General features: G+C 48.4%; 1 protein-coding gene across 2 annotated transcripts in view; it reads left to right on the forward strand.

Annotated features, from left to right (window-relative positions):
* The first annotated feature begins 5,078 nt into the window (after positions 1-5,078).
* The window catches only part of RUNX1 (RUNX family transcription factor 1), a 93,067-nt gene continuing 71,913 nt past the window's right edge, over positions 5,079-26,232 (forward strand). For both annotated transcript variants that reach the window (XM_038766211.1, XM_038766212.1), the window contains exons 1-2: positions 5,079-6,793; positions 15,511-15,667. In XM_038766211.1, the coding sequence (XP_038622139.1) occupies positions 6,521-6,793; positions 15,511-15,667 (430 nt within the window). In that variant the 5' untranslated portion in view covers positions 5,079-6,520. The remainder of the gene's footprint in view (positions 6,794-15,510; positions 15,668-26,232) is intronic.

Here is a 26,232-nt window from a genome sequence, read left to right on the forward strand (position 1 = left end):
TTCCAGATGAGGGAACTGAGGCCCAGAGAAGTGAAGTGACTTGCCCAAGGTCACGGAGTTGAAACTGGCGGAGCTGGGATTTGAACCCATGACCTCTGACTCCCCCTTCTAGACTGTGAGCCCCCTTCTAGACTGTGAGTCTCTCTTTATTGCTCTATTGTACTTTCCAAGCGCTTAGTCCAGTGCTCTGCACACAGTAAGCACTTATTAAAGATGATTGAGTGAATGAATCATCATCATCATCATCAATCGTATTTATTGAGCGCTTACTATGTGCAGAGCACTGTACTAAGCGCTTGGGAAGTACAAATTGGCAACAAATAGAGACAGTCCCTACCCAACAGTGGGCTCACAGTCTAAAAGGGGGAGACAGAGAACAAAACCAAACATACTAACAAAATAAAATAAATAGGATAGATATGTACAAGTAAAATAAATAAATAAATAAATAGAGTAATAAATATGTACAACGATATATACATATATACAGGTGCTGTGGGGAAGGGAAGGAGGTAAGATGGGGGGATGGAGAGGGGGACGAGGGGGAGAGGAAGGAAGGGGCTCAATCTGGGAAGGCCTCCTGGAGGAGGTGAGCTCTCAGCAGGGCCTTGAAGGGAGGAAGAGAGCTAGTTAAGCGCTGGGCACTGTACTAAATGCTTGGGTAGCGCTGTTGGGTAGGGACCGTCCCTATACATTGCCAACTTGGACCTCCCAAGCGCTTAGTCCAGTGTTCTGCACACAGTAAGCGCTCAATAAATACGATTGAATGGGTGAATGAATGACTGCAAAGCCCGGGCTCTTTCCATTGACCCACGTTGCTTCTCACTTTCCAAGCGCTTAGTACGGTGCTCTGCACACAGTAAGCGCTCAATACATACGATTGAATGAATGAATGAATGACTCCAAAGCCCGGGCTCTTTCCATTGAGCCACGCTGCTTCTCACTTTCCAAGCGCTTAGTACAGTGCTCTGCACACAGTAAGCACTCATTAAATACCACTGAATGAATGAATGCACCCCGCCCGTGGACTGCTCCAGCTTCGCTGCAACCTTAACTGCAAAGCGTGGGGCCTATGGGCATGGGGCATGCATTCATCTGTTAGGTAGTATTTATTGAGCTCTTACTGTGTGCAGAGCACTGAACTAAGCACTTGGGAAAGTATAATACCGCAGTAGAGACAATTCCTGCCCACAACGAGCTCACAGTCTAAAGGGGGGAGACACACATCAATATTGGCCTAATGGATAGAGCATGGCTTTGGGAGTCTATTACTCTATTTATTTATTTATTTATTTATTTATTTATTTATTTATTTATTTATTTATCTTGTACATATCTATTCTATTTATTTTATTTTGTTAGTATGTTTGGTTTCGTTCTCTATCTCCCCCTTCTAGACTGTGAGCCCGCTGTTGGGTAGGGACTGTCTCTATGCGTTGCCAACTTGGACTTCCCAAGTGCTTAGTACAGTGCTCTGCACACAGTAAGCGCTCAATAAATACGATTGATTGATTGAGTCAGAAGGTCATGGGTTCTAATTCCGGCTTGTCTGCTGGGTGACCTTGGGCCAGTCACTTCACTTATCTGGGCTTCAGTGACCTCATCTGTAAAATAATAATAAGAATTATGGTATTTGTTAAGTGCTTACTATGTGCCAGGCACTGTCCCTCTAGACTGCGAGCCTGCTGTGGGCAGGGATTGTCTCTATTGCTCTATTGTACTTTCCAAGCACTTAGTCCAGTGCTCTGCACACAGTAAGCGTTTATTAAAGGTGATTGAATGAATGAATGAATACTAAGGACTGGGCACTGTACTAAGTGCTTATTAAAGACAATTGAATGAATGAATGAATGAATACTAAGCGCTGGTCACTGTACTAAGTGCTTATTAAAGATGATTGAATGAATGAATACTAAGAGCTGGGTTGCGAGACTGTGGCTTGTCTGCTGGGTGACCTTGGGCCAGTCACTTCACTTATCTGGGCTTTAGTGACCTCATCTGTAAAATAATAATAACAATTATGGTATTTGTTAAGCGCTTACTATGTGCCAGGCACTCTCCCTCTAGACTGTGAGCCCGCCGTGGGCAGGGATTGTCTCTCTTTATTGCTCTATTGTACTTTCCAAGCACTTAGTCCAGTGCTCTGCACACAGTAAGCGCTTATTAAAGATGATTGATTGAATGAATGAATACTAAGTGCTGGGCACTGTACTAAATGCTTATTAAAGATGATTGAATGAATGAATACTAAGCGCTGGGTTGTGAGACTGTGGTGAGGCCCACGTGGGACGGGGATTGTGTCCAACCCAATTTGCTTGGATCCACCCCAGCGCTTAGTACAGTGCCTGGATGCCACTTCTCTGATGCATATTAAAGATGATTGAATGGATGAATGAATGAATACTAAGCACTGGGCACTGTACTAAGCTCTTATTAAAGATGATTGATTGAATGGATGAATACTAAGCACTGGTCACAGTACTAAGTGCTTATTAAAGATGATGGAATGAATGAATACTATGCACTGGGCACTGTACTAAACACTTCTTAAAGATGATTGATTGATTGATTGATTGATTGAATGAATACTAAGCACTGGTCACAGTACTAGTGCTTATTAAAGATGATGGAATTAGTGAATACTATGCGCTGGGCACAGTACTAAGCACTTCTTAAAGATGATTGATTGATTGATTGAATGAATACTAAGCCCTGGTCACAAACTAAGTGCTTATTAAAGATGATGGAATGAATGAATACTATGCGCTGGGCACTGTACTAAGCGCTTCTTAAAGATGATTGATTGATTGATTGATTGAATTAATACTAAGCCCTGGTCACAGTACTAAGTGCTTATTAAAGATGATGGAATGAATGAATGCTATGCGCTGGGCACTGTACTAAGTGCTTATTAAAGATGATTGAATGAATGAATACTAAGCGCTGGGTTGCGAGACTGTGGTGAGGCCCACGTGGGACGGGGATTGTGTCCAACCCAATTTGTGCTTGGATCCACCCCAGCGCTTAGTACAGGGCCTGGACGCCACTTCTCTGATGCATATTAAAGATGATTGATTGAATGAATGAATGAATACTAAGCACTGGGCACTGTACTAAGGACTTATTAAAGATGATTGATTGAATGAATGGATGAATACTAAGCGCTGGTCACAGTACTAAGTGCTTATTAAAGATGATGGAATGAATCCATCCCCCTCCCCATCCCCTCCGCCTTACCTCCTTCCCCTCCCCACAGCACCTGTATAGATGTATATATGTTTGTACGGATTTATTACTCTTTATTTACTTATTGGGTCTCACCATCTTCATCCCCATTTGACAGATGAGGGAAACTGAGGCCCAGAGAAGTGAAGTGACTTGCCCAAAGTCACACAGCCAACCGCTGTAGGGTGGGGCCCGTCTCTATATGTTGCTCACTTGTACTTCCCAAGCGGTTAGTCCAGTGCTCAGCACACAGTAAGCGCTCAATAAATACGATGGAATGGATGAATGAACGAATGGGCGGAGGCGGGATTTGAACCCACGACTCCTCTAAAAAGCAGCGTGGCTCAGTGGAAAGAGCCCGGGCTTTGGAGTCGGAGGTCGTGGGTTCAAATCCCGGCTCCACCACTCGTCAGCTGTGTGACTCTGGGCAAGTCAGTGTGGCTCAGTGGAAAGAGCACAGGCTTTGGAGTCAGAGGTCATGGGTTCAAATCCCGACTCCTCCAATTGTCAGCTGTGCGACTTTGGGCAAGTCACTTACCTTCTCTGGGCCTCAGTTACCTCATCTGTAAAATGGGGATTAAGACTGTGAGCCCCCCGTGGGACAACCTGATCACCTTGTATCCTCCCCAGCGCTTAGAACAGTGCTTTGCACATAGTAAGCGCTTAACAAATACCAAAATTATTATTATTATTATTATTATTCTCTGGGTCTCAGTTATTTCATCTGTAAAATGGGGATGAAGACTATGAGCCCCACATGGGACAACCTGATCACCCTGTATCCTCCCCAGCGCTTAGAACAGTACTTTGCAGATAGTAAGCGCTTAACAAATGCCAATTATTATTATTATTATTATTATTATTATTATTATTATTATTATTCACTTCTCTGGGCCTCAGTGACCTCATCTGTAAAAAATGGGGATGAAGACTGTGAGCCCCCCCGTGGGACAACCTGATCACCTTGTAACCTCCCCAGCGCTTAAAACAGTGCTCTGCACATAGTAAGCGCTTAATAAATGCCATCATCATCATTATTATTATTATTATTATTAATAATATTTAAGTGTATGCGTGCGTATGTCTCTAAGTGTACGTAAGGGTGCGGGCGTCGCGGCGGCCGCGGCTTCTCACCGCCACATTACGGGAGCTCGGCCGGACGGTAGCGCGAGCCGCTCCAGGCGCGCGCCCCGCCGAGGCCGCTGATTGGCCGGCGTCCCCCCCTTATGCAAATGAAGCCGGGGCAGGCCCGCCGAGGCCGCTGATTGGCCGGCGCCTCCCCCCTCCTTATGCAAATGAGGTCGGGGCAGGCCCTTCGAGGCCAATGATAGGCCGGCGTCCCCCCTTATGTAAATGAGGTCGGGGCAGGCCCGCCGAGGCCGCTGATTGGCCGGCGTCCTCCCCCCCCTCCCTTTGCAAATGAGGTCGGGGAAGGCCGCTGATTGGCCGGCGTCTCCCCCCCTCCGTATGCAAATGAGGTCGGGGCAGGCCCGCCGAGGCCGCTGATTGGCCGGCGTCTCCCCCCTCCTTATGCAAATGAGGTCGGGGAATGCCATTCCTCCGGACTCCTTACTGTAAAAGCCAATTTCATTTCCAGTCAATCTCATTCATAGAAGCCAGAAGGCGCGGGCAGGACCGGCAGCCTCCAAACCGGCCCCCAAACCGTCCTTCCTCCACCGGACTCCTCCTCACAACCGGACAGAATTGCAAGACTTTTGGGGGAAAAAAAAATAATAGACATCCTCTCCATCTCTTCCTTTTATTCCTACGACTCATCTCCCTTCCACTGGGCTGCTTGTAGGGGGTGGGGGGGGCGGGGGGGAGGCAGCCCAACGACCACATCACTGGCTTTTTTTTTCCGTTTTAACGAACTGTCTTCCGGGCCGGATCTGTTCACTTCGCTCCTGGCTGCCAACTTTTGTCGTTGTTGTTGTCGTTGTTGTTTTTTGGGCCGACGCGTGGGAGGTTTTTGACAACCTTCTGCCGGAGGAGATGCTAGGGTGGCTGCAGCCCGGGGCCTGTGCTGGCCTCCCGGGTGGCGGAGCTTTTCTTTGACGCCGAAAAGCCCCCGTCTCCACCTGCCGCGGTTTAAGACATTTCTGGCTCCGTCTAGATGGGCGGTTAAACAGTCCCCCAGCTGCGGGCCGAATTGGAGGAAGACCCGTCTCAGATATTGCCGGGGAGGACTGTCGGCTTGCCTTCGCGTGTGTGTCCGTGTATGTTTGTGTACGCTTGTGTGGCTGCCGTAGCACACACCTAAAAACCACACAGGAACCCCCACTCTGAACCAACGTCCCCCTAAAGCCAAGCTCTCAAGTTGGGGGGCCTGAGCGCTCGTCCATCACCGGCCTGGGGAGCCAAACGGCAGCGACTTCTTCCCCCAAACTCCGGTTGAGTTTTCCGTGCCTGCGAGAAGTTCTTCGGAAGATGATGACCAGTCCTCTTAGACGGGTCCGATTACTGCAGCTGATTTTCAAGGCTATTTAAAAAAAAACACACATACACACACACACACAATAATACGTATCCGGCAGCGACCATTAATGGATTTCTGTTGTGTTTAAGTTCTCCCAAGATTATACTGTAAATATTTGATGAAGTCTAGCCTATGTGTGCCTATGCATTCGTGCACGTATAGTGCTGACCTTCGGGAGGCTCGGTTTGGACGTTGCCTTTGAGGTCTGAACACCGTCTTCCGTGGGGAAAGCGGCTCCGCGTATGGAAGAGCCTGATGTATTTTGTGTTCTACTGGGACTTTAGGAAAATCACCTGGAAAAAACTGAGAGGCGATTAAACCACTGGAAATCCCGAGACGGTGTGCCCGGGCCTGTGTGTATGTGTGTTAGAGGCAGGTTTTTGGGTGCTCCGTGCAGATTCCGCCCGGTATAAATATTTCAGGTAGCTCGGGGGAGTTGTGGGCCTCGGGGAAGTATAAAAAACACCAAATCCCGAATCGAGAAACTTCAAAGCAAACGGAACGAAGAGGGGTTTGGCTTCCCCAACGCTGCGCGTCGAAAGGCCGAGGGTTGGAGCGAAGTGATCAAAACTTTTTTTCTTCCTTCTCCTTTCCCGGGCCCGGCTTTAGAGACCTCCACTTAGCCTCTTCCTCCTGCTCCTCCTCCTCCTCCTCCTCCTCCCCGCAGGCGTTTCATGTTGGTGTGCCAACAGGACAGGACCGGTCGCCACGGCCCGGCCTTCGTCGCCCCTCCGGGGACCGAGTTTTCCCCGTTTTCCCCGTTTTCCCCGAAGACAGAGGCTTCTGTCGGGAGAGTTTTCACTCAAAAGGCCTGTTGTGATGCGTATCCCCGTAGATACCGGGACCAGCCGCCGCTTCACGCCGCCCTCCACCACGCTGAGCCCGGGCAAGATGAGCGAGACGCTCCCGCTGGCGGGGCAGGACGGCGGCGGTGCCACCCTGGTGGGGAAACTGAGGAACGCCGACCGGACCATGGTCGACGTGCTGGCCGACCACCCGGGAGAGCTGGTCCGCACCGACAGCCCCAACTTCCTCTGCTCCGTGCTACCCACCCACTGGAGGTGCAACAAAACCTTGCCCATCGCCTTCAAGGTAGGCCACTCGATCGCCCCTCCTTTTTAATAATAATAATAATAATGGTATTTCTCCAGCCCTTACTCTGTGCCAAGCGCTGGGGTAGATACAAGGTCGTCAGGCTGGCCCACGTGGGGCTCACAGTCTTCATCCCCATTTTACAGATGAGGTAATAATAACAATAAATAATAATAACGGTGGTGGTATCTCTTTAAGTGTTTCCTCTGTGCCAAGCGCTGTTCTAAGCGCTAGAGTTGATAGAAGGTGATCAGGTTGTCCCGCATGGGGCTCACAATCTTCATCCCTATTTTACAGATGAGGTAATAATAATAATAATATTGGTGGTATTTCTTAAGTGCTTAAGTCCTTCACCCCCATTTTACAGATGAAGTAATTAATAATAATAGTGGTGGTATTTCTTAAGTGCTTACTCGGTGCTAAGCGCTGGGGTAGATACAAGGTGATCAGGTTGTCCCGCGTGGGGCTCACAATCTTCATCCCTATTTTACAGATGGGGTAATAATAATAATATTAGTGGTGGTATTTCTCAAGTGCTTACTCTGTGCCAAGCGCTGTTCTAAGCCCTGGGGTTGATACAAAGTGATCAGGTTGTCCCGCGTGGGGCTCACAGTCTTCATCCCCATTTTACAGATGAGGTAATAATAATAATAATAATAGTGGTGTTTGTTAAGTGCTTACTCTGTGCCAAGCGCTGTTCTAAGCGCTGGGGTAGATACAAGGTGATCAGGTTGTCCCACGTGGGGCTCACAATCTTCATCCCTATTTTACAGATGAGGTAATAATAATAATAATAATAATAATAATAGTGGTGGTATTTGTTAAGTGCTTACTCTGTGCCAAGCGCTGTTCTAAGCCCTGGGGTTGATACAAAGTGATCAGGTTGTCCCGCGTGGGGCTCACAGTCTTCATCCCCATTTTACAGATGAGGTAATAATAATAATAATAATAATAGTGGTGTTTGTTAAGTGCTTACTCTGTGCCAAGCGCTGTTCTAAGCGCTGGGGTAGATACAAGGTGATCAGGTTGTCCCACGTGGGGCTCACAATCTTCATCCCTATTTTACAGATGAGGTAATAATAATAATAATAATAGTGGTGGCATTTGTTAAGTGCTTACTCTGTGCCAAGCGCTGTTCTGAGCGCTGGGGTAGATACAAGGTCATCAGGTTGCCCCGCGTGGGGCTCACAATCTTCATCCCCATTTTACAGATGAGGTAATAATAGTAATAACAATAATAATGATAGTGGTATTTGTTAAGCGCTTACTCTGTGCCAAGCGCTGTTCTAAACGCTGGGGTAGATACAGGTTGACCCGAGTGGGGCTCACAGTCTTAATCCCCGTTTTCCAGATGAGGTCACCGAGGCCCAGAGAAGTGAAGTGACTTGCCCAAAGTCACATAGCTAAGTGGTGGAGGAGGAATTAGAACCCACGACCTCTGACAACCAAGCCCGGGCTCCTGCCACTAAGCCATGCTGCTTTTTTAAGCATTTGTTTGTTTATTTGTGCATTTGTTTCCTCCCCAAACACCCCCCCCCCCCGGGGATCAAGTTCTGCAGGGGGAGAGCTGGAGGCCGGGGTATTATTATAATTATTATTATCTTATTAAGCGCTTACTATGTGCTGAGCACTGTTCCAAGCGGTGAGGAAGATACAAGGTAATCAGGTTGTCCCACGTGGGGCTCACAATTTTAAGCCCCATTTTACAGAAGAGGTAACTGAGGCACGGAGAAGTTGAGTGGCTTGCCCAGGGTCACACAGCAGACAGGTGGCAGAGCCGGGATTTGAACCCATGTCCTCTGACTCTCTTCCACTGAGCCACGCTGTGGGAAGAGAGAAGGGGCGCTGAGATGGTCAAAGACCCAGGAGTAGGAGGAAAAAGGGACCCAAAAAGACAGGCGGTCCGAGAGACAATCCGCCCATCCGGCTGATGCCCTTCCACTTGTTTGGTTTTATTGTCCGTCTCCTCCCTTCTTTAGACTGTAATTGTCTCTATCTGTTGCCCAATTGTACTTTCCAAGCGCCTAGTACAGTGTTCTGCGCACAGTAAGCGCTCAATAAATACGATTGAATGAGTGATGGTGATGGCAGTGTTTGGGAAGCGCTTCCTAGGTGCCAGGCACTGTACTAAGCGCTGGGGTGGATCCAAGCCACTTGGACATAATCCCCGTCCCACGTGGGGCTCACGGTTCTGACCCCGGCTCCGCCACTTATTTGTCTGCTGTGTGACCTTGGGCCAGTCACTTTACTCCTCTGGGCCTCAGTGGCCTCATCTGTAAAATGGGGATGGAGCCTGTACGCCCCACATGGGGACGGGGACTGTGTCCAACCCGATTTGCTTGGATCCGCCCCAGAGCTTAATACAGTGCCTGGCACATAGTAAGCGCGTAACAAATACCATCATTATCATTACTATTATTATTATTATTACTGAGCGCTTTCCCACGCGCAGAGCACTGTACTGAGCGCTTGGGAGTCAGAAACAGCGGCCGCGAATTGGGCAGATACAGATGAGTTGGAGTGAAGCTTTTTGGGCCTGGGAGAGGTTAATTAAAACCCAAGTTTAATTAAGTGAAGTAACTGCCTCCAGCCCGTCAGTTTCCCCATTCTCCCCAAATCCCCCTTCCCCCTTATCCAACCTCCCTATAACGCAGTGGCAGCCACAAAATTCCCCCTCTCCCCTCCCCAAATTCCTGTCTAGGACTCCTGCTTTTCCGGGACTGGGCCGGCGTGAGCGCTTGGCACATAGTAAGCGCTTAACAAATACCATCATTCTTCTTATTTAGGGAACATCCCGGAGAATCCCCTCTCCAGGGAATGGGAGGATAGGGGGATAATATAATAATAATAATAATAGCGTTTATTAAGAGCTTACTATGTGCAAAGCACTGTTCTAAGCTCCGGGGAGGTTATAAGGTGATGAGGTTGTCCCACGGGGGGCTCACAGTCTTAATCCCCATTTTCCAGATGAGGGAACTGAGGCCCAGAGAAGTGAAGTGACTTGCCCAAAGTCACACAGCTGACAAGTGGCGGAGTCTGGATTTGAACCCATGACCTCGGACTCCAAAGCCCGGGCTCTTTCCCGGGGTCCCTTAATATCCAGCCTGGCGTAGCGGACAGAGCCCGGACCTGGGAATCAGAAGGTCATGGGTTCTAATCCCGCCTCCGCCACTTGTCTGCTGCGCGACCCTGGGCCAGTCACTTCACCTCTCTGGGCCTCGGTGTCCTCATCTGCAAAATGGGGATGGAGACTGCGAGCCCCACGTGGGACAGGGATTGGGTCCAACCCGATTTGCTCGGATCCACCCCGGCTCTTAGTACAGTGCCTGGCACATATAGTAAGCGCTTAACAAATACCATAATCGCCATCATCCTGAGCTCCGGGCGGAGGAGATCAGGGGTCTCCCCCGGAGCGGGTCTTAATCATTTCAGTCATCCGTTCAATCGTATTTCCTTCATTCAGTCGTGTTTATTGAGCGCTTACTGTGTGCAGAGCACTGTACTGAGCGCTTGGAAAGTACAATAGAGCAAGAAAGAGAGACAATCCCTGCCCACATCGGGTTTATGCCGGGAGCAGATGCAACAATCCCCCCCTGCCATCCCACCCCTCCAGGGCTGAGCCTCCCCTTGCCACCCCCTTGGACCAAGCCGGGCACCGGTGCCAGGGATGCTGGGCACGGGAGACGGGCCCTCCCTCCCGAGCTTTGGGGGGCATCCCCAAGTCTTCCCAGGGTCTTCCCTGGAGAGGGAATCTGCTCCCTTAGCTCCTTGGAGCTAGGAAGAAAGGGAATTAGGAGGGGGGCATCAGCTGGAGGGTCGGACCCCCTGGGTTCACCCCTTCCCTCGCCCCGGACCTCCGAGGGCGTCTCCCCCATCCCCGGGCGTCGCCACCAAAGGGAAAGGAAGAAGGAAAGGGAAAAATGCAAAAATTAAAAGATAAAAGGGGGCGAGGAAGAGCTCTTGCTTTCCAGGCCCGTTTTCGCCCCGCAGTGATTTCGGTTCCTCTTGGGCTGGGGACGGGGGTCCGGGGGGTGTCGGGGTGACCCTGAAGTTTGGGTCCCCTCCTCCCCCTTCCTGCCCCCCGGGGTCCCGAAATCAGGCGGGCCACCGATTCGTTTCACGGAAACGAAAGGAGGCGGAGGGGCAGAGCCAGCCCACCGCCCAGGAGCCAGGAGAGGCCCAACCTGGAAACAACACGGGGTGGGAAAAGGGGTGTCCCCCCCATTCCCTCCCCCAGGACCCCAAAGCTGTCTCCAGAAACCCCATCGAGGGCGAAAAGGGGGTGGCTATCAGGAAAAGTCCAACCCAGACCCCTTTCCTCATTTCCTCATTTTTAGACTGTGAGCCCACTGTTGGGTAGGGACTGTCTGTATATGTTGCCAACTTGTACTTCCCAAGCGCTTAGTACAGTGCTCTGCACACAGTAAGCGCTCAATAAATACGATTGATTGATTGATTGATTCCCACCTCCCCCAGCCCACCCCAGCGTCCGTCAGCTCCCAAAAAAGACTTTTGGAAAAGGCTTCTGAACTTGGACTGTGTTCGAAGCTGGCCTTTAAGAGACCCGAGCCCTTTCACACCATCCGAGCTTCGTTGAGAGAAAATTCCCAGCCCATCCCAAGGCAGATTTTTAACAGGACAGGCCATGAGTGCGAATCCAAAACTGCGTAGATCTTTGAGCGGCAAGGAGCTGTTGTGGTTTGTGTTGGCCAACATCACCAGCCTTGCCTCTTAGAAAGCCTGATGAGTTGGATTCAGAGTTCCACTCCACGGCCGTCTTTTGAAATGCTGGAAAATTAAGGGATTGAAACTAAATGAATTGTAACTGGGGTTTAGGCGTAATGACGGTTTATTTAAGAGGCTAGTTTGGAGCTGTGCTTGGGCTAGTGAGAGCAGCTTTGGGCCCTCCGGCTGACTACGGGAGGGTTGATTTTCTGTCTAGTTCACTGATATTTCTTTAAAAACACAGCAGTTAGGAAAAAAAAAGAATTACAAGATATCGCTAGCCAGCAAGTCCCTTCTTGTCTGTTTAGTCTGCTTCATAATGTAAATGTTTGTATTTCTGTACCTATTGTTTATGGCTTTTCAATCCAGTTTCTCTCTTTTTCTTTGTAAAGTTAGAAACTCTTTCATTCTTCTTTTTCAAATTGCCTCTGTTGGCAATCGTGCCCACGGGGTATTGGAAGGAAAAAGTTGTATTTAAAAAACCTTTTAACCTGCACGCTTGCATATACGAGAGCTCGAGTGGCCCGTTCCAAATTCTGGGAATAATATTGACTTGGATTCGTGTGGGCCCCGAAACCTCGGGCGTACACGAGGCCCTCCCCCGGAACAGTCCGAACCTCAGTCCAAACGCTTCGAATTCTTTCGCTCCAAACGATGTCTTTGTTCTGCATTTCCTAGGCGGGGTGAGGATGCCATGGTCCATTTGGACAGCCAAATTGCCAAAGACCCCACTGTTGGGATGAATGGAAAAAAAAAAGAAAAACACAGAGACGAGGCATTTGAGGGGGAAATCTGTTGCGAAGGTGATCCAGACCACATGTCGTGGATCGTATTTTAAAATAACAATAAGAATAATGATGATAATAAATCCGAGCGCCAACAACGCGCTCTTCACCCTGAAAAACTTGTTAGTTGACCCAGGCGCAGTGTATTGACTAAATCCTGTGAACCAAATAAGGAAGCTCGGGTCAGCATAGAGAGAAGGGGAGAAGGAAGCCAATCTGCAGTCTATACTCAGAGAGGGCATATCAACATTATGAGCTAAGCTAAATATGGGGAAGTGAAACCAATGAAAAATCAAGAAAATTCAGAAGAGATCCAGCAGAACCAACACAGAGCCGCCAAAAGAAACATTTTCAAATAACCATTCCCTGTGAGCGAAACTACTGAGCAAGGAAACAGACAGGCTGGGATAGTTTGTGGAAACAAAGGGCTTGTCTCATTGCTGTCCATTCATTCAATCATATTTATTGAGCACTTACTGTGTGCAGAGCACTGTACTAAGCGCTTGGGAAGTACAAGTTGGCAACATATAGAGACGGTCCTTACCCAACAACAGGCTCACAGTCTAGAAGGGGGAGACAGACAACAAAACAAAACATGTGGACAGGTGTCAAGTTGTCAAGTTGTCAGAACAAATAGAAATAAAGCTAGATGCACATCATTAAGAAAATAAATAGAATAGTAAATATGTACAAGTAAAATAAACAGAGTAATAAATCTGTATAAACATATACACAGGTGCTGTGGGGAGGGAAAGGAGGTAGGGCAGGGGGGATGAGGAGGAGGAGAGGAAAAAAGGGGGCTCAGTCTGGGAAGGCTTCCTGGAGGAGGGGAGCTCTCAGTAGGGCTTTGAAGGGAGGAAGAGAGCTAGGTTGGCTGTTCAAAATTAAATGTGATAGAGGCTTTTGGGAAGAGCCTCGGAGGCCTAAACAGAGGGAGCCCTAATGTGAGAAGGTGACAGAATACCAAAAGGTCTTTAAAAAGGAACCGGAGAAATCAGCAGCTACAAATTTTTTAGGATTTTAAACAGCAAACAGAAGACCCAATTCTTGTATGGGGTAGAGCTGAGGGTGGGGACAGTGGGGGAAGAGATAAGAGGAAGAGAAAGATGCTCACATTGTTTAGGGTACAGTAAATCCAGTGGTCGGGGCTGGGAGAGGATGTTTATCAACTTGAAACAGGTGAAGAGTTTGCTACTGAGGAGCCAGATTTTCCCAGTACCCTTTAACTGCAGGGTTGAGTCAGTTATGATTTAATGGGGCGGGGAGACAAGCCGCCATCTTGAAGACAACAGGAACCATCAGAGAAGGACGTGAAGAGAAAGGAGGTGGATGGAGATTTGTGGCGATCCAGAGTCCGATACTGAATGAGAATCGAAATGAGGGAAAATCCCCTTGAAGAATCTCAGCCGAAAAAGTCAGTCAAAAGTTCAGCCCCTGGTCGGGTAAAACCAGAGAGCAAAGCTAATGCCGGATTGTTGGGGTTCAGGGCTCCTTCACCTGACAATTCAGAGGGAAAGCAAAAAAGAATAAAATAAAAATAAAATAGCCATTTGCTGTCTGTCTCCCCCTTCTAGACTGTGAGCCCGTTGTTGGGTAGGGACCATCTCTAGATGTTGCGAACTTGGACTTTCCAAGCGCTTAGTACGGTGAAGCAGCGTGGCTCAGTGGAAAAGAGCCCAGGCCTTGGAGTCAGAGGTCATGGGTTCAAATCCCAGCTCCGCCAATTGTCAGCCGTGTGACTTTGGGCAAGTCACTTCACTTCTCTGGGCCCCAGTTCCCTCATCTGTAGAATGGGGATGAAGACTTTGAGCCCCCCGTGGGACAACCTGGTCACCGTGTAACCTCCCCAGCTCTTGGAACAGTGCTTTGCACGTAGTAAGTGCTTAATAAATGCCATCATTATTATTATTATTACAGTGCTCTGCACACAGTAAGCGCTCAGTAAATATGGTTGAATGACTGAATGAAGACTAGAGGAAAACCCCGGCAGGTTTCAGGGCCAGCTGCCCACCTTCTGCTTCACCCCACCACTGGCAAAGGGAGAGCAGTATCAGGGAATGGAAGCAGGCCAGCCCTCAAAACCATCCGTAAATGAACAAAATTTCAATGTGGTCAGAACGTTTTGGTCACTTAGGCAAAACCTCTTAAAACTCTAGGCCAGCAGAGGACAGGAGAGGGTGACAAGATGAATTTCCCCAAGGCAGTTTAAAAGTCAGTAAGATGGTCGAGAAACTCAAAGTCCGCAAGACCACATTGAATCTGAACACTATCTGTTGGGGTGATGGCACCGAACAGCTAAAAGCCAGGGAGTTTCAGGTGTTGCAGAACTTGGAGCGAGCGAGACATTCTCCGCCGTTTGCATTTCATGGGCTAGAAAGACATAGAGTTTGCAGAGGGAGAGAGAGAGAGTAACATTACCCGTTCCTGTTCCAACTTTAACCAGAATTCAATTTCCACGGTACCGAGTGAGAGATGAAAGCCATAAGCTTTTTTTCATTTTATTATTTTAAGTAAGTGGTAATATAAGTACAAACGCCTATTTGCGGTTGATCTCCAAATTTGCACCTAGTCACCTCTGTAACTTGCTCAGTAATCTTGAGGGTCTCCTTCAGCCTAAAAATAATAATGAACAGAATCATCATTGTGGTTCCCCATTGTAATGTGAAATTGTCCTTAAAAACATCTCCCCCACAAAAAAGGTTTGTTGGGGCCCCTAAACTAAACTGAATCAGTGTCGCAGCACAGAAATTCAGATTAGCAGAGGGAAATTCAGAGATCTCAGAAGTCCATTAAAGCGAAAATTTGATATAAATGAAGTCCTCTTGTGCAGATGATCATTCGTAGACTAGCAGTCAGATGATTCTGGGGCATTTGCAACCTGCCTTTCGATCTGGCATCCAAAATCTTATCTATTTGACTCTCCGGGTTGTTTCCGGTGGATAGTTCCATGTGGGTGGGCGTCCCACTTGGGAATCCCTTTGAACCCTGAAAGATGAATTCAAAAGTGCCGTGCCCCTCGAACAGCTATTTGGCTCTTGACAGGGCTGGTCTGGAAGTAAGCAGTGATGGCTCTTTCTTTGAAAAGTAGAAATCTCGACCCACGCTTAAATTTAGAAAGTTAACCACGTAACAGTGGCAGAGAGAGTCCACCACTAAAACTGACCAAAGCTTCTTTCGTCCTTCCTTTTTTCACCCCACTCGTTTTAGGTGGTGGCTTTGGGAGATGTTCCCGACGGGACTTTGGTCACCGTAATGGCCGGGAATGATGAAAATTACTCCGCAGAACTGAGAAACGCAACGGCAGCCATGAAGAATCAAGTCGCAAGATTCAACGACCTCAGATTTGTGGGTCGGAGCGGAAGAGGTACGTGCATGCATCTCCATGGCTGTAACTGTCTGTGTGGATGAAGAAATATGTGTTTTTGCTGACCAGATATTTCACTGACCTCCAGAGTGACTAGCTGTTCAGACCACCTCCTGATTTCCAGGCCCACGGAACCTGGGAGGGTATGGGTCTTTTCTGGCTTTGTTGTTTCAAGAGCTGAAATGGTATTTTACCTGTTTGCGGCACTCGGGAAGTTGGGTTTGAGAATGGGTTTAAGAATGTCAAAGGACAGATGGGATATTTCAGGACATGACTAGGTGATTTAATTTCTATTTGAAATTAGAATCCGGTCAATTGGAGGCCGTTCCTGGGAGAATTTTCATCTGCAATTTTGCGGCAAGCTTGGCTTGGGACTCCCAGTTCCTCCTGGGAGCAGGTGTGCTTAATCGTGGAGAGTGTAGGAAATATCTGGGCTGTGGGATCAAGGCAGCATCATTTCTCAAAAACGGTCCCATGTGGCCCATCCTGGATCTTTTCTGCTTCGACGGTGAGGACTACGGGCCCAAATTTAGGCACTGTGATTAATGCCAATGTGGCTCTGACCCATCTGGGTGCAGGGCTTGCCGTGGGTCCCTCAGACTGACTCACAGTGGGTGAACCCAGTATTTTCTTTAATTTTAGTGAGCCTCACGGTCCAAAGCAGGATAGAAGATCGAAGCCGCGAAAGGACAGTGTTGTTTGTGTAGTACAGTACAGCAGCTTGAATTTACTCCGTATCAGGGTAGATGGTATCCAGTGAGCAAGGGAGAAGCTTTTGGGTTTGGGGGTGTTTAGGGCTGGTTAGTTCTTTTGTTTTTTTAGAAGGGAGGTGGTCCTGTCAGCCTTTCACATTTTTCTCTATGCACTGTATTTCTCTCTTGATTTAGATGTCTCCTGATTTTTAAAACACTGGCGTATAGGGAAAGGCTGTCCATTTAAGAGGGTGGTACGACAGATTAGGGAAGTTTCACTTTTGTGGTCTGAGGCTGGAATACACTTCTTGAGACCTGAAGTGCTTATGAAAGGCACTTCAGGGGCCAGGTTTTGTTCACATTTTGAGAAACAAACAAACATGATCAAAAACTGCACAAGGAATTGAATAAATAAGATGCTGCTAGCCGTTATTTACAAAGAATATGCAGGTAGAACCCAAAGGCCTGCTCTGTCGTTAATTAAATAAGAATTCTCAGATAGGAGAATTTTTTGTTGTACATTGATTTTTTTCAATCTTAGCAGTTTGGGACACCTGCAAAATGGCAAGGTTGGAAAAAAAAAACACCCTGAGATTCATCGTACTAGGGATAATAACAGGGTAATGCAGACAAAATGACATCAATTTCTTGAACGCATGAGTGAAGCTGTAATGTAGAAAGGTATCAGTCATTAAACATGTTCACTTGTTATATGGAAGGTCCCCACCTTTCAGTAAATGGAATTTGCATTATGATTCAGAGATATGTATTTAGAAAACATTTGAAGACTTCAGATGAATAGCTGGCAAAGTGGTGGAGAAGCTCATAAAAGGGAAAAAAAAGAGTTTACAGTTTATTTCCTCACCAGACCAGGCGAGCACAGCCCAATGATGGTTATCTTCCTGGTGATTTTTAAGGTTGGGATTTGAGATCCGAGGAAGAGAGGTAGTTTTTCCAGGGAGATTTTGTCTGGCCCGATCCCTGTTTACGCTTTAACAGGGAGGCACTTTTCATCCAAAAAACAGCCTCCAGAAGCGCTTAAGTTGCTCCTACCGCCGGCACGATCTTATAAACTGGGTTATTTTTGGAGATTTGCCTGGTTTTTTTTGGGGGGGATGACAAATAATGAGATAATTTGGAAACTTTGCCCGCTTCATTTTCAGTCTCACAGATCTAATCACCTCTGGCCCGTTGGCGAGCCCTGTTTTGAGTGGGTGGCCCATACGACAGCGAGAGCTGTTTTCCAAAGGTGTGAATTTGTTTGCCTTTGAGTGCGTGATTTTTGCCATGCCGTGGCTGTTTCTCCGGGTGCCTACAGCCCAGGGAGCTCGCCCTATCAGTAGGCAGGGCTTCCTGGGCACCTCGGAACAGGAAGACGAATCGAAACTCCGTCTCTGCCGGGCGGAGTGTTTGTGTTGGAGCTGGCTCAGCTTTCCCACCTGTGACCGCGAGAGGCCCATCATCTGGACGAGCCCCTAATTGAGCATTTGAGTCAGTTACGGTCACTGGGCTCTTTGTGCCCTAAGTGATTTCTAATCACTGCCGCCGCAGAGTGAGAAAGGGCTTTCAGCTGGGACAATTCATGGCAATTTCTCCCTTTCCTTCAATCCGTGTCAAGTAGAATTTCAGATTTTGCCCGCCGGAATGCTGGCAATTTGCTTCCATTACTGGGAGAGGAGACGATTCTCGCTAATTTTAACAATTAGTCGTAATTCTTTCTCCGGCCCGAATCCCATTCCTTTTAAAGTATCATTACCTCCTATTAAGGGATCTTAAAACTATCTACGGTTTCACGTGCTGATCTTTTTCCACTGTGTGCACCAAAACATGCAATTAACATGGGCCCGCCACAGAGCCAGGGGAGGAGGGGAAATTCTCCCAGGATCAGGTCAATTTTGCCCTTCTGTCAGTCTTGGTTGGGTTTGAGAGAAGGCCTGTCTGGGGTTCCGCTTTGGAGACGGAGAGCATTTTTTTCCCTCACTGAATGCTAACAGTTTGGAAGAGCAGAGCCCCATAGACCCAGTCAGGCATTGAGCTTGGTTTTCTCTCTTTCTCTTCTTCTCTTGGTCTTGGTCTTTCCCTCTCCCTCTCCCTCTCTTTCTCTCCCTCTCCCTCTGCCCTACAACACCAATCTGGGCACTGGCCGGCAGCCAGGATCACGGCTCCTCACCTCAAGTTCAACAGGAGACTGGGAAAACCTGCCCGTCTGGCTTTTCGAAGGCCTTTGCTGAGCTCTCCCCCAAAACTGTAGTTTAAGATGTTAGTGCCTCCAAGCCTCCTGGTCCGATCGTGGCCCTCTCCCAATTAGTTCACTCCTGTTCCCATTTTGTTTTCATTCAGATATCGGTTAGTTCTCTCCCGGCCAGACAAAGTTTCACCTCCTTGGGCCTGAGGGTGGTTCTCGGGGACAGAGCGGAGGCCGCAGCTCTGAGGAAGCCAGACCCAGTGGGCGCTCTCTTTCTGCCAGGGGAGAGGGAGGCCAAACTTGAAAAAAAAAAAAGCAAATTCCAGGTCTAAAGCTACAGGCCTTTAGAATCTGTGAGTTGCAAGGGTCACCATGGTTTTTGGGGGTCGCCCAAGAGAGGGCCAAGCGACCACATGGAGAGACACAGAAAGGAGGCATTGCGCTGCCCTGTGGAAATCGCTTCAGTTTGCCTTCGCGACATTCGGCGGCCTGGACCGATTAAACTTTCCCGGAACGCGTCATGGGGTTAGCCAAGGAGGTTGTTCAGTCATTTTCAGAACCGGTAGGCCGCTGGGCTTCCTGTGCCCTCCACCATCCGCTCCCCGAGAAGGACCGGAGGCCCCTTGAGGTGGCTCTTGCCCGCCATTTTGAGGGTTCCTAGGTTTCAGCCTGGCTGGTTGGATGAGACTCGGCAGGGATCTTTTACCCTGAGAACCGACCCACCTTTCCATTATCCCAGAACCTTCTTCTACGAGCCTGGGCCTCAGAAGAATCGGGCAGCACTGGTTGGAGGGACCAGGAGAGGAGGCCCAGTTCAAAGCCGTTCGACGCCCACAGCGGAAATGCCCGCCGATGGCCATCTCCGGCCAAGGGCCGAGCTGCCGGCAAGGGGCTGGGCACAGGCGCGGCCTCCCGCAGTGCTGCAGTGCGGAATCCAGGACCCGCCCCTCACTTCTCAGGCTAAACCTTCTCCCGCCCGGCACCATGTCGGGAGCAGGACTTGGATTTCTTCTTGGAAATTGGGCTTCAAATTTATCTCGCCTCACACCTGCCGGGAACCTTGTTCACGCCCAGAGTTCGAAAAGGCACATTCATTTATGCCACAGAACTCTCCCATATCACCATCTCTCACCTGACTCCTTCTCCTCCCTCCACCCCACCTGCCGCACTTATCAACTCCCTATCCTTCCGCGTCTCGGTGCGTTAAATGTTTCCCATTTACAGAGTTTTTTCCCTGACTCTGGGTTCTGTTTTCCATCCTCTGGGAAGCCCTTCAGGAGTCTTTCTTCATTCGTGCATTCATTCAATCGTATTTGTTGAGCGCTTACTATGTGCAGAGCACTGTACTAAGAAAGTTTAGGGACGGTAGCATTCCATTGAAAGGGAAAAACCCGCCCTGGGTTCCAATGGGAAGACAGTGTTTTAAAGCTAAATGCCTACTGTGGAGGCAGAAGGGGCTTCATGTGTGTGATTCCCTAGAGTAGTCATGGGACAGACACCGGATCTCCATCAACCCCGATTTCCAAAAATGCAGAATTTCTTTGATGTCGTCACCCATCCCGGAGCAGATCCTATAATAGTAATAGTAACGATGGTGTTATTTGTCGAGTACTTCCTACATGCCAAGCGCTATACTAGGTGCTGCGACAGATACAAGATAATCAGGTCGGACGCAGTTCTGTCCCCTATCAGGCTCACCATCTAATTAGGGAGGGGAGCATGTAGCAAATCCCCATTTTACAGATGAGGAAACGAAGGCCCAGAGAAGTGAAGTGACTTGCCCAAGGTCACACAGTAGGCAAACGGCCAAGAAAGGATTAGAACCCAGGTCCTCAGTCTCCCAAGCTTGTGCTCTTTTTACTAGGTCACGCGACTCTTTGGTGAGCTGCATGTGTCAAACTCTGGGTTGCTCCGTCAGTCATCAGATCAACTATGAAATTTACAAACTAGGCTAGTGTAATGATGCTCAGTTTGACTCCAGTTGGCTTTCTCTACAGCAGAACTATTGGAAGTCTTTTTTCCCCGTTTTATTGTTCTTTGCTGGCAGGTGGTAGTCAACAACCTTCTTTCCCACAGACGCCAGCGGACAGATCTTAATAGACCAAGAGGGGTGAGAGGGAAAAGGAGGCCTGCCTTGGGATTCCAAGTCCCAACTGGCTTCCGAAAGATGCGTCCTAAACATGCTCCCCTGGATGGAGTCCAGGGAGAGAGATCACACTTACACTTCGTGCAAATTGCTTTTGGTTTTTAAAAAAATCCCCCCTGTGATCTGGCTGATAGAACCATGCCAGCTCTCGCACCAACGGCTCGGGAAGATGTGTCCGTCTCTCCTCCTCATTCACCTCAGATGGTCTTCCTGGGGGAATCCAGACAGCAGATCCCAAAGGGGAAAGAAGTGATGCCCTGAAATGGTACCCAGTAGAATCTGGACAAGCGATTTCTTATTTTGTTGCCCGAAGTGGTGTGGCCTTGTGGAAAGAGCACTGGCCTGGGAATCAGAGGACCCGAGTTCCGATTCCAGTCCTGCTGTCTACTTGTTGGGGGACCTTGGGCGAATCGCTTCACTTCTGTGCCCTGGTTTCCTCTTCTGTAAAATGGGGATTCAGTACCTGTTCTCCCTCCGACTTTGACTTGGAGCCCCATGTGGGACAGGGACTGTGTTTGACCTAATTATTTTATGTCTACCCAAAGCCCAAAGAGTGCTTGGCACATAGTAAGTGCTTAACCCATACCACCATTGTCAGTATTATTAGTATTATTACTATTATTATTATTATTACTATACTATTATTACTATTACTATTATTACTGTCTCCCCCTTCTAGACTGTGAGGCCGCTGTTGGGTAGGGACCGTCTCTATGTTGCCAACTTGTACTTCCCAAGCGCTTAGTACAGTGCTCTGCACACAGTAAGCGCTCAATAAATACGATTGAATGAATGAATGAATTCAGGACTGACCGAGGCCATCCTCTCATCGAGAAACTCGGTATGGAAATCACCGTGAGACCAATGGACTCAAATCTTCCACTACCCCTCATCTCCTTGGTCAGCTTGGTGCATTTTGCGGGTGGAGAGAGAGCCGGTTCCCTTTAGATCCATCAGTTAGGGAGCGGCGAGCAGAGAAATAATGGTCGAGTGACTTTTAGAGCTTTCTGTTCCAAGAGCGGGCATTTTAGGCGTAAACAGACATCCCCGCCAAGCGTCGGCTGGGCCGCCGCTCCTTTGGGTCAAACAGCAATAAATCTGTTTTCACGGGGAGGAGCTAAGGAGAGGCAGTAGGTGCCCCCAACAAGCAACCCAAAACAACAAGAACTCATATTTGCGGGTGGAGGGGAGGAGCTGAGTGTCTGCCTGCTGTGGGTCCTGTTTTCAGTGATCATAAAACAAGTTCAGATCAGCAAGAGGGTGTTTGCGAGGAAAAGAGAACCTCACGGTGAAATTACACAGTGAAATTACTTAATTTCAGAGGCTCGCTTTGCCTTTTAGTGATCTCTCTCTCTGGGTGCCTGCAATATGTGTGCGTGAAGGCGTGTGAATGGGCTTGTGTGTGTGTGTATATATGTGTGCATGTGCGTGCCTCTCTTCTCTGAGAGGTCGTCACTCGGCTTTTCCCAGGGGGTGGGGAGGGGGACGCCGCACAGATCACGACTGTGAATCTACTGTCAAAATCAAGTAATTAGCAGAAATTTATAAATTAGCCTCCTGGATTTAATGAATGACGGAATTTAATAATGGAGTGAATGATTCCAAAGACTGTTGACTTGTCGACTCCCTTGAAGAGGAACAAGAGATGTAATTCATTAATATGAGTGCGGGTAGAGCACGTGTGCGTGTGTGTGTTTCTGTGTATATGTATGTGCGGTAATATACAAATGATAATTAATAATAATTGTGATATCTGTTAAGCATTTATTATGTGCCAAGAGCTGGAGTAGAGAAAATACAGTTAGGTAATAATAATCAATCAATCGTATTTATTTATTGAGTGCTTACTGTGTGCAGAGCACTGTACTAAGCACTTGGGAAGTACAAGTTGGCAACATAATAATAATAATAATAATAATAGCATTTGTTAAGCACTTACTATGTGCAAAGCACTGTTCTAAGGGCTGGAGCAGTGTTGTAAGTGCTGGAGCAAGATCAGACACAGTCCCTGGTCCACCTGGGGCTCACTGCCTAAAGGGGAGAGAGATCAGGTAAAAAAGGTCCCCATTTTACAGATGAGAAAACTGAGGCACAGCGAAGTTAAGCGAACATGCCCAAGATTGTGCAGCAGGGAGGGGGCAGAGCCAGGATTAGGACCCAAGTCTCCTGACCTCCTGTCACCTCCAGACCCGTGCTCTTTCCTCCAGGCCCTGCCGCCGTTCATTCTTCGACCGACATCGCGGTCTCCCCGGGCACCCGCCCCGTTCCGAGCTGGGTGAGGGCACTTCACGGCTCCATCCGAAGCGAGTCCCCTCCACCTTCCCCAGCGCCACCCGGCACCAAGGAACCATTCATTTAAGATCCACTTAAATGGTGCTGGGCCTTTTTTTTTCCCCTCGAAGAAGATGATGCAGGCATATTTCCTGTTAATATTTTAACTTGGGCTAATCCCTGCTTTTACCTTCAGATTTAAGGCATCCATTAAGAATGCTAGAGCCTAGCACATTTCCTTTCTCCCCGGGAGGGCCGAGGGGGTTGATTCCCACCGTCCATTAATGGGTGGCTAGCCACAGGGCCGGCGGTGTGTGTGGCTTTAATTGAGTCACTGTGTGCAGACAAAAGAGACCTTTCGGGGCTTCAGGGTAAGGCCGTATGGTAATATGTGCTGGGTGGCTGCACTGAATGTTCAGTGCATGTTTATTGGATGGCTCTCGAGCAATAAGAGGGGATGGGTAGGGCCGGCGTGGGAGGCGGGGGGCTTCAACCCCAGGGTTTTTGCAGATAGGAGAGTCCTGAGCCCACCGTAGATCATTTCCCTCTTTTTTGGGTACTGTCCGGTTCCTTTACACCATCTCGTTGACCGAGGCGTCGATCGCTTGTGGTCACTGTGGGGCCTTCAGAGTCAGTGTGGGCGGGGGCAGGTTGGGTCAGGGTGACGGGCTTGTCACCTCTTCCCACTGGATGGTAAATCTTTGCGGGCAAGGATCCCGTTCTCTGGTTTCTGTTTTGCTCTCCCAGAGGCTTAGTACAGGCCTCTGCCCATTGAGGTGCTCAGTAATAATGGTAATGGTGGGGTTTCCTAGGCGCTCACTCTATACCAAGCATTGGGGCAGATCCAATATAAGCAGATCGGATGCGGTCTCTGTCCCAGCCCAAGCGGGAGGGACAACAGGAATTGAATCCCCACTTTACAGATGAGAGATTCGTTCATTCATTCAGTCATATTTATTGAGCATTTACTGCATGCAGAGCACTGTACTGAGCGCTCAGGAGAGTACAGTACTTGTACTTCCCAAGCGCTTAGTACAGTGCTCTGCACACAGTAAGCGCTCAATACGATTAAATGAATGAATGAATGAATACGTACAACAATAAGCAGACAAATTTCCTGCCCACAATGAGATTAAAGTCTAGAGAGAACGGAGGATTGGGGCAGTTAAGCGACTTGCCCAAGATAACACAGCAGGTAAGGCGGAGCTGGGATGAGAACCCCGGTCCTCGGATTTCCAGGCCTGTGCTCTTTCCATTGGGCCCCGCTGCTCCGTTAATACTATTGACCTGATCGATTGTTGGGACTGTTGTCCTTCTCCTTCTGGAGTCCGTGCTCCTTACCCCCTGCCTGGAAGTGTCCAAGGAGGAAAAAGAAAGTCATGTGCAGACCCTGAAAGAAACCCACCCAAGGCGAAAAGAAATCAGGCAAACTGGGCCTTCTTGGAAAAAAAGAAAATCAGTCCCATCCAGACCCATCGGCATCTGTTATCCAGCCTTTGGGAGGCTGGAGTTCAGGGGAGAATCGTCAAGGGCCAGTGACCGTTTTGTGAGCAAGTCGAATGACCCCAAGGACTCCTTATAACCTGCCTGCAAATCTGCCAGAAGCCCAGCACTGAGAGGCAAACTATTTGTAATAAAACCTCTTTCCAATTAGGATCTCCCTCACTCTGCCCTCACAGCCCCAGATCGCTCCCTCCAGTTCGCTTATACAGAGGCTTTGGTTTGTAAAAGGAAAACTTCCGGAGAAAATATAAACCTGCCCGTTTGTTCAGCAGAGGCATTAGCTCTCGCCTCACCAAATGGCCTGCAGCCCTGCGGGGCTGAGATCGCGGACAGACCAGGAAGGGAAGGCAGGAAGGGAATTCTCGCCTTGGACAATTTTCATTCATTCATTCAATCGTATTTATTGAGCGCTTACTGTGTGCAGAGCACTGTACTAAGCGCTTGGGAAGTACAAGTTGGCAACATATAGAGACGGTCCCTACCCAACAGAGGGCTCACAGTCTAGAAGGGGGAGACAGACAGCAAAACAAAACATATTAACAAAATAAAATAAATAGAATAGTAAATATGTACAAGTAAAATAGAGTAATAAGTGTACAAACAGGGCCTTCCAGGGACAGGTGCCTTTCCCCCATTCATGCCCCCAGAACGCTCACACATATAGCAATGTCAGTTGGTATTATTATCATTATTATCATATTTGTTAAGCGCTTGCTATCAATCAATCAATCGTATTTATTGAGCACTTACTGTGTGCAGAGCACTGTACTAAGTGCTTGGGAAGTACAAGTTGGCAACATATAGAGACGGTCCCTACCCAACAGCGGGCTCACAGTCTAGAAGGGGGAGACAGACAGCAAAACAAAACATATTAACAAAATAAAATAAATAGAATAGTAAATATGTACAAGTAAAATAGAGTAATAAATCTGTACAAACAGGGCCTTCCTGGGAAAGGTGCCTTTCCCCCATTCAAGCCCCCATTATCATTATTATTATATTTGTTAAGCACTTGCTATGTGTCAAGCACTGCTCCTAAGTATCGGGGTAGCTACAAGATAATCAGGTTGGACACAATCCCTGTCCCAGGTGGGGCTCGGAGTCTAACTGGGAGGGAGAACAGTCGTTTAGTTTCCATTTTACAGATGAGGAAACTGAGGCCCAGAGAAGTGAAGTGACTTGCCCAGGGTTACAGTAGGCAGTTGGCAGAACTGAGATTAGAACCCAGGAGCCCTGACTCTCCCCGCTTTCAACTGGGCTATGCAGCTTTGGTGAATTGGACTGCGCCAGGCTCAGCTTCCAACCCTCAGCAGGTTTGGGGCCCCCAAGATAACAATAAAACAGTGGACACCCTATGGTCATAATCAGCCTTTCCATCTTATAATAATAATAATAACTTATTTCCAGCTTAATAATAACTATCATTATTATTACTATTATGGTATTTGTTAAGCTCTTACTTTGTGCCAGCCACTGTACTAAGCGCTGGAGTGGCTACAAGCAAATCTGGTTGGACACAGTCCCCGTCCCACGTGGAGCTCACAGTCTCAATCCCCATTGTACAGATAAGGGAACCGAGTCCCAGAGAAGTGAAGTGACTTGCCCAGGATCACACAGCAGACAAACGGCCGAGCAGGATTAGAACCCAGGTCCTTCTGACTCCTAGGCTGGTGCTCTATCCACTAAGCCACGCTGCCTCTCTTCCTGGTCTCCAGCCACCACCTCTTCCCAAGATGTGTAAAAGAATTTCAGAGCGGGGCCTTTGTCT

This window comes from Tachyglossus aculeatus, chromosome 24, assembly GCF_015852505.1.
Source record: "Tachyglossus aculeatus isolate mTacAcu1 chromosome 24, mTacAcu1.pri, whole genome shotgun sequence".
Classification (NCBI taxonomy): Eukaryota; Metazoa; Chordata; class Mammalia; order Monotremata; family Tachyglossidae; genus Tachyglossus; species Tachyglossus aculeatus.